Here is an 8,681-nt window from a genome sequence, read left to right on the forward strand (position 1 = left end):
CGAGGGGGTCTGACCGGGGGCATCTTGCGTGTCCCTAGATGCCGGTTCCTCCACCCAGTCTTCCTCTTCCTGCAGCTGGACGTTAGCATGAAGCTGCATCTCACCCACCTCTTCCTTGTAGACCCCACTGTCCCTCCTCCTGAACAGTGGGGGGATGGGATGAGAAAGCAGCAGCCACCCTGTCTTCCCTAGACAGGAGACCATCATCTTCCTTCCCTTCCACAGGTGTGGACAGTGAGGATGATCCAGGCAGAGGAGACCTGGGGCGACTGAAGAAGAAAAAGGAACACAGCCCTCATTTAATCCTCATGATGATTCCCCCAGACCGGCTGGACAACCCAGGCCAGGGAGGTCAGAGGAAGAAGCGGGCCCTGGACACCAATTACTGCTTCCGGTAAGCCTGGGCTCACGCAGGACCCACAGACTCCTGAGACAACATTGATTGCACGCCTTCTATGTGTCAGGCCCCAGGCCTAAGCCACCCCCAACTGAGGGTCCCTGATGCTCTTCACAAACATCTGCCAGGAATGGAGATTTAGAACCTCTTATAAATCTTTTTCTGGGAGCCCCACTGTTTTCCCACAGCCCAGCCCTGTAAGGGCCTGGACAAAGTAAAGGAGGAGGAGAGAGTTGCTAAAACGGTTTGGATTAGAGGCTTGGCCTCTCCATGGTTTTCATGCTTTAAAATACTTGTAGGGTATGTTTGTGTGGCAGGGAGATTAATGCAGAGATTTCCATTAAAGAAGGGCTCAGTTCCCTGTGAAGGGTCCAAGGATGCTACTGGATGAGGGAAAACAGGACAGTCTCCATTTGCAGTGGGGAATGTGAGCTAGGGAAATTATGAACTAATTTGGAAATAGTTGGGTAGCCATTGTAAAGAGATTAAAAAATAGCATCTTATTTAGGAATACTTTAGTTTCTCATTTATAAGGGAGGGGGATTAAGAAAGCACACACAGCAATTACTGAAAGGTAGAAAAAGACCACATCCATGAGAAGGTCTGAAAGATAAAGTGCTTTAAGGAATTTGGAACAAGGAGCTCATCTATGGATGCAGGAAAGGCTTCTGAAGGGTATGGAATTTGAGCTGAGCCTTTGAGGCTGAGTGAGGCTTGAGCATGTAGGGATATGGGAGGAGGAAGCACTTTGGGTAGAGGAAGGCACACGAATGGGTCAGCTTGGCTGGAGAGGAGGATGCCCGAATGGAGCTGGGGAGGATGAAGTGGGAAATCTTTAGATCTAAAGCCATGTCTTCTGAGGAACAATGGAATGAACCGGGGGTGTTGAGCTTGCGGAACAGAAGGTATAGGAAGGGCAGCGTGGTTGCCTCCAACTGAAGGCTGGCACGTGGATTTGTTCTGTGTGGCTCTCAGTCAGTTAGGAATGGATGTTCTTGGCTGCAAGTGACAGGGGCTTAAACCACATGGGATTTCCTGTTCATAAGAAGCGTGTAGCAGCAGGCCCAAGGTTGGTCTGGATGCTTACTTATGCCACTGAGGACACAGGCTTTCTCTCTCTCCAGTCTGCCACGCTCAGTATGTTGGCTTTTCATCCCCTTGCTTATGGTCACATAGCAAGACTGCTAGAGCTCCAGGTATCCTGTCCATGCTCAAGACAAGAGGAGGGAAGGAGGTAACCAGCAGCCTTCCTCTCCCATCTGTGACTTATAAAGAATCAAATACCTTTGCCAGAATTTGCCCTCGCCCACTGCGTACTTCTGCTTATGTCTGATCGGTCATTGCTGGGTTACATGACCATCCCTACCTGCAAGGGAGGCCAGGAAAACAAGTATCTGGTGTTCCAGACTGTAATGGGCGGTGGCAAGAGAGAAGGCAGGGTAAGAATGGCTCTTGAGTAGAAAAGTGAGAATGTCTGCCACGGTTTACCCTCGGAACCCACAAGAAGCCAGATTTTGGCCAATAGTTGCCTTTGGAAGTAGCAAGTTCTAGGTCTCAGCAGGTACTGAAGGACAGGCCAGATGCCCACTTGGCAAGGGGTATTGCCAAACGGATTTCTGCAGGCAACGGAATTGAAGTGGCCTGATAGTCACATTTGGGGTAATCTAGGAATCATGAATCTAATAGAAGGACATGTCTTGTTTGGATTCAGTAGCCTCTAGACTTAGACTAAGCAGTCATTTACTATAGTACATAAATGTATAAGCTTAGAGTTTATTTCTGGTTGGGTGCACATCAGGCAGGTAACAATAAAACCAACCTCAACAAAGTTGAGTTCGCTAGTAACACTCAGTGCTTGGCTTTATGTGGAACACTTCAAGTCTTTGTTTTGATTCATGCTGTAAAAGGGGCATGGCCACTTCTGCCTTTTTTCTCTTCTTCATACATTATCTGTGTAGGTATATATCCACGCCTACTATGTCCTTGGGATTCTGGTCTTCAACAGAGGAGAACGCTTTTATAGTTAGTACAGCTCAATGCACTCGAACCTGGGAGTCCACTGATTACAGCCACCTCTCATGATGACCAGGAAGGATTCCAAGTGCAAATATGAGGGCTATTTGTGAAGTTTTTTTATGTTGGTGATTTCCTTTTAGGTTGATTTTTAAATAATTTTCGTTGTCGTTGTTGTAGCAATCTGGAGGAGAACTGCTGTGTGCGCCCTCTCTACATTGACTTCCGACAGGATCTGGGCTGGAAATGGGTCCATGAACCTAAGGGCTACTACGCCAACTTCTGCTCAGGCCCGTGCCCATACCTCCGCAGCGCAGACACTACCCACAGCTCAGTATGGAACAGGGTCATGCCGCGTGGGGGGTGGGGCTAAGCCAAGCACGCCACTTGTTAAAAAGGATGCATGAAGGGCTGCATGTTGAACGAGCGGATGATGACCTGGGGTGTAAAATCCCTTTGGTGACGGTTCCGATCTTGGCGCCCTGGCCCAACTCTAGTGGGCCACGTTCTACCCTTTAAAATTCCCTCCCTAGTTTCACCCAGACTTTTGAGTTGCTTTGTCTATTTGCTTTTGTAATATGGAAATTAATTACTGTCACATGCCACCCCCTATGTCAGAGATGCACATGGCTGGCAAGGAACATTGGGGCCGAAAGGCCTCTACTGTTGGATAAAGAACTCTAATAATTCTGGCCTCTTGAATGTAGAAAAGTTATTTTAAAAGACAATGTAAAGCACACAGAAGAAGACTATACGAAACAAAGGGAAAGAGAGGGAAGTCCACGACCGAACCTAGCTTGTCTTTCCCTCAAGAGGAATCCAAGATAGGGCAGTAACTTGTGAAGCGTATTTCCTCATAGCTCCTTGTTTCTGCATCCTGTCTGGGGCCCTATACTCTGGCACTGAGTAAATGGCTCAAGGCAGTGTTTAGTGAGAATGGTTCTCAACGAAGTGACCAGTTACGGCTAGGAGGAACCAATACAGGGGGGTTTCTTCCCAGCCAAGAGAATTTCATGATCAATTCCAGGTCCCCCAGTTATGGGGGTTATGCTTAAACCCATAACGCTCAGACAGACGTCACGTGCTGCATCCCGCGTGGATGAACAGTAACCCGCCACTCACCCGAACTGCGTTCCGCCAGTCCCTCTGAAGTAGCATCGGTGGCCCATTTACCACGTGTTCAGTCTCTGGAGCAGCCCCTAGACCTTGTAGAGTCCCTGGGCCCCTGGCCTGAGGTTCGGCTTTCCAACCTCTCAATGATGCCTCCCTCCCCAGGTGCTGGGACTGTACAACACCCTGAACCCTGAAGCCTCGGCCTCCCCTTGCTGCGTACCCCAGGACTTGGAGCCCCTGACCATCCTGTACTATGTCGGGAGGACCGCCAAGGTGGAGCAGCTCTCTAACATGGTGGTGAAGTCCTGCAAGTGCAGCTGAAGCCCGCCTGCTACAGAGAGAGGAGGGATTGCCACTGCCTGCCTGCCTGCTCCTCGGGAAACACGAAAGCGATGGACCTCACCTTGAGGCCTGGCCCACAACCTTCAGCTCCAGGCAGATGGCTGAGATGGGGGTTCCCTTTTGGAACATTTCTCTTTCTTGCTGGTTCTGAGAATCACTGTAGTAAAGAAAGTGTGGACTTGATTAGGGGAAGGTTGAACTCTACAGAACACATGGATTTTCTGTGTCATAGACAGAGGTGGTGGGGACAGAGGAAGAGGGACGGCAAGTCGACACGTCGCAGGGCCATGGGATTTGGGATACCCTAGGGAGGAGGAAGGGCAGAGAATGGCCGGGGGGCCAGACTGGAAGACACTTGGAGCTGAGGTCAGATTGCTCATCCATCACTGCCCCACGTCTGCTCCAGGGGACCTGGATTACGTCATACAAGGCAAGTGTTTTTCTTCAGGCAGGTTCCCAAGACAAAGTCCCAGAATTGTATCTCATACTTACCTGGGATTATGGACAAATCTGTTAGTTTTGCAAATTGTCCCCTGGACGTCAATCAGCATCAAGGGTCATTACGGGGTTGGGGGGGAGGGCGGAATCCAGGTAATGCAGTTCCTGGGCCCTATGGATATGCTGAACTCAGAAGCAGAGGGTGGGAATTAACCCTCTCTGGTTTTCCCCCTGGGTTCCTCCTCTTGCCTTCTTCCTAGATCGTATTTCTCCTTGGACATTTGGCTAGACACCTTCCAGGTTAGGGTGCACATATCTGGATTTTGGGTCTCTGCAGCCTTTGGGCATTATGGGTTTCCCCTCCTGACCCCCCGAGACCTTGTGCTCATCTGGTGTTCCTGGAAGCAGGTGCTACAACGTGTGAGGCGTGCGGGGAAGTTGCACAAGTGCCACACAATGACTTGGCCCCGGACGCATAGACTGAGGTATAAAGACAAATACAAATATTACTCTCAAAATCTTTGTATAAATAAATATTTTTGGGGAATCTTGGATCATTTCATTTTCTGGAAGATTGTTTCTAAACAATAAAAGCCTTATTCTAAGGTGTAAGTCTGACTCAATGTGTCCTTAATTACCCTCTTCTTAATTCCATGTTCACATCTAATGATCAGAGGTAACTGGAATCGGGGGCTGAAAATCTCAAACGTGGAAACATTGCTGACCGTGAATTCCCCTGACAGTGACACACTGCACTGCCTTCTGCCATCTGAGAGGGCTGCACTACTGTTTGTGTTCCCTTCGGTCTTGGATACATTATCCTCAGATACACAGAGGCAGTGGCTCAGATGTGCAGAAAGCATATGAATTTGACCTCCATTTAGTTGTGGGCAAAGTCACTTGGGGTGATTTCACATATGGAAATGTGTTGGTTTGTACATTCACTATAAATTCAGTTGAGAATTAGAGAAACTGTCTGTGGCAAATGGCCTAAGAATATGAGGCTAATTCTGTTACCAGGTTGAGCCTAAAAGAGCTCACCAGGGACTCCTTTTCAGAGGATGGGCCTCTTGTCAGGGATTTGGGAACGGGGGAGGGCAAGAAAAGCGCAATCCCATAGTTCTCTTATGAGGTCATGGATGCCAGAGCAATGCAGCATTCTATTGTGGCTTCATGTCCACCTGAAGCAACCATCTGCAATAAGTGAGGAACCATCTAGCAGCTCCTGAAAAACATGTTCCTCTAGAAATTACTTTACCACTGGTCAAAAAGAAGTCTATCTGAAGCTAACATTTTGAAGGTGGAAGGATGTGTACAATATGTTCGTGTCCGGAGTCGTCCCAAATTAAACTCCTGAATTTGGTCACTGAGACTCTTTTCCTGCTTCACCTATGCTCAGGCAGTTCTAAGTGCTCCTCTCTCAGACTTCATCCTAGCGGCACCCGTTTACTTCCACTCTATTTCAGGAACTATGTCCCTGCTGTAAAATCATATCTGGTGGCACTGTGCTCTATCTTACCCAAGGGAGCCAGTGGGTATGAAGAGGGGATGCAGCATGCCTAGCTCTTCAGCCATGGCCATAGCCAGCCCAAATTTCAGTCTGTTCATTGATGGCAGTCCTTCTCAAATTTCAATGGGCAGAAGAATCACTCAGGTGCTTATTTAAAATGTACAATTTCAGGCTGCAGCTTTAGAGATGACTTTAGGACTGGGGTAGGTCCAGCCTACCTAAAAACTGTATTTTGAGAAGCAGTGCCTTATACCTGATATCGTTGGTCCTTGAGGCTTAAATGAGGAAGAGGGAAATAATCTTACAGGGCCTAGAATAAACATTTTTTTTTTCCTTTTTGGCCGCACTGCGGCATGTGGGATCTTAGTTCCCCGACCAAGTATCAAACCCGAGCCCCCAGCAGTGGAAGCGCAGCGTCTGAACCACTGCACTGCCAGGTAAGTCCCAAACCCTCCTTTTTATCCAACCCCATCAGACATCATTAGAACGTTGGCCTGAGGGTTCATCCTAATGAACCAAGGCAATGAGCAGTGTTTCCTGAAGTATCCCAAAGGAAACAGACCCACTGTGATCCCAAATCTTCTTTTTATGTTAGACTCTATTCTTATCTTAGCTGATACAAATATGGGCAGGGGTCTTCAGCCTTTTCTAGAAACTCAGAGTCAGCATTATTAGTATTCCCAGCCTCCCCATTCGACATGTCGCTTACCGGCACTATAGAAACTTAAACCATTTGTCCGTCCATCTGTAAAAATACATGCCTGTTTTGGGGAAGGGTAAGGAGGGACACTACTGTTGGAGGGAGGATCATATGATTTGCCTGGTTTGTTACCAAGAGAAGTCCAATACCAATAATAATGACACTAAAGTACTTGGGTAAATGAAGGAAGAGATCTGGAGTCTGGTCTTACACCTGATCAGCACACGGTGAATGCAGTAAGAAATTCAGCCTGAGGATTCAATTCTGATGGTTACCTAGGGCAATTCCAAACACTCTAGTTGGTCTAAAAGTTCTTTTACTGGACTCAGACCCTCTTATGCTTTTTTACAAGAACCGTATGGTGAGTCTCCCCAAACACCTTACTTCCCAATGCTACACATCAGCAGGGGACTATGAAGGAATTCTAATTTGTCTACTAACCAATTCATAACCAAATTAGCAAAACAATTAAGATGGTCCTCAAACTACTAACCAGAAGTCACAGGAACACCTGGAATGCTCTCTTTTCTCCCGCAACTGACAGACTTCATCCCTCACAAGCAAACAGAATGTTTCAATGGGCTCAAACCTGTTTTCATTCACCAGGAAGGCAATAGAGCCCTTCTTCTCTTTGCCTTTTTGGGGGTCCTTTTTCTTTTAGGATTTCAATGCTGAATCTATAGGACTTTGTTGTGGAAACCCCAGATGCTGGATTCTCCCCCAATAACTCCTTGTGGCAGCTAAGTCAACCTTCAATGGGCTCTGCAGTCACCTTTCAACCTTTTCTCCAGTGGAGGCCAGAGGGAGGACCTAGGACAGATGAGGAAGCAGGAGAGCAGAGGTAAAGCAGAGGGAAAGCAGAAAGCAACCAGGGGGCTGAGCTGCATCGTTCTGATGAGCTGTTTAGGTAAACACTATGCAACTGGATACGGATTCACGTGCCACTGGAGGACCCGTCTGCTGGGGTCTGATAATGGAGACATTTGCACGCCCCAGCCTCCCAGGTGCTGGAGCTGCCCCTGGGGAAGAGCCTGGACCCACCACCTGTTGAAACCAAATATAAGAATAAAACATCTCTTTATAGCTCACATTTCTTACCTGAAGTTTAAAAAATTGCCCAGCAATGAAATAAAATGAGAAGTTGGGCCTATTTCAGTCTCGTTTGTGAATACTGATTGTTTGGAACTTAGTAAATGGAAAAAAAAGAAAATAAAAATAGACTTACTTTATTCATTTTAGAAATCAGTAATTCCAAAGGGTGCCTTTACCATGGCTCATGGGGTCAGCAGCACACGGACTTTTTTTCACTCTCCGGGAAACTTGTGATATAAACTCCCCCTTTCCCCCAAACCCTCTTGCAAGGGAAGAACAACTTTGGTACATAATGTTGTTGGGATTTTAGGCTTTTAGGAGGTAAAGTTTAATACTGCAATCTGGAAAAGAAGAGGAAGCAAAATGCAAATAGCCAAAGAGCCTCTTTTATATCATGTCTTTGTGGTAGCAGGAGAGGGACAGAGAAGACCTAAGCAGGTGGGAGAAGGGGTGAAAGGGGTAAAAGATACACGTGTGCTCTGATGGGGTATATATCGCTTCCGCTGAATGTCCCCACTGCCAAGTTCCACTGAAACCGAGCTGACATGTTTTCCTGTCGTCTCAGGAAAAGTCTGGATTGGCTGATAGGTAACAATCTACTGCCACTTCTGCTGGTAGGCACTGGGGACTGAAACAGCAAAAAAAAAAAAAATACTCTGGACCCCTTGCAGCACTGGTGGATGCTTCACTGGAGTCACGCACCCAGGAGTAGTGGAGTAGTGGATAGGCTCCTCCTCCACGTGTCTGTGCTTCATCTTTTAGTGTGAGCGGGATCTGAAAAAGAGGAAGTCAACCAACCACTGAGTATCTGAAATGAGCACGTGGGGTTTTACTAATTTACAGGAATGTTTGGATTAGTTAGCATTACTGAAGAATAAAGTAGCTGTGGCCCAAATACATGAAGATCACTTTGAAGTAAAAAACTATTAATTTTAACTACTTTTGTTGGAAACGGTTCTAAAACGCTCCCATCCTGCTGCTGCTTCTTTGTTGTGTCATTTTCTTAGTTTCTCCCGGCCCCCCATAAGAACATTTTATCCCTTCTGCTTCTTAAATAAAAGATGCTAAGTAAGTTA

The 8,681-nt window shown here is 47.1% G+C and overlaps 1 protein-coding gene across 1 annotated transcript in view; it reads left to right on the forward strand.

The window, feature by feature from the left end:
- Window positions 1–4,915, forward strand: part of TGFB3 (transforming growth factor beta 3) — a 28,331-nt gene extending 23,416 nt beyond the window's left edge. Inside the window, exons 6-8 of the mRNA XM_065873035.1 lie at window positions 226–394; window positions 2,591–2,744; window positions 3,686–4,915. Of these exons, the coding sequence (XP_065729107.1) occupies window positions 226–394; window positions 2,591–2,744; window positions 3,686–3,844 (482 nt within the window). The 3' untranslated portion in view covers window positions 3,845–4,915. The remainder of the gene's footprint in view (window positions 1–225; window positions 395–2,590; window positions 2,745–3,685) is intronic.
- The last annotated feature ends 3,766 nt before the right edge of the window (window positions 4,916–8,681 follow it).

The sequence above is a fragment of the Phocoena phocoena genome, chromosome 2 (assembly GCF_963924675.1).
Source record: "Phocoena phocoena chromosome 2, mPhoPho1.1, whole genome shotgun sequence".
Lineage (NCBI taxonomy): Eukaryota > Metazoa > Chordata > Mammalia > Artiodactyla > Phocoenidae > Phocoena > Phocoena phocoena.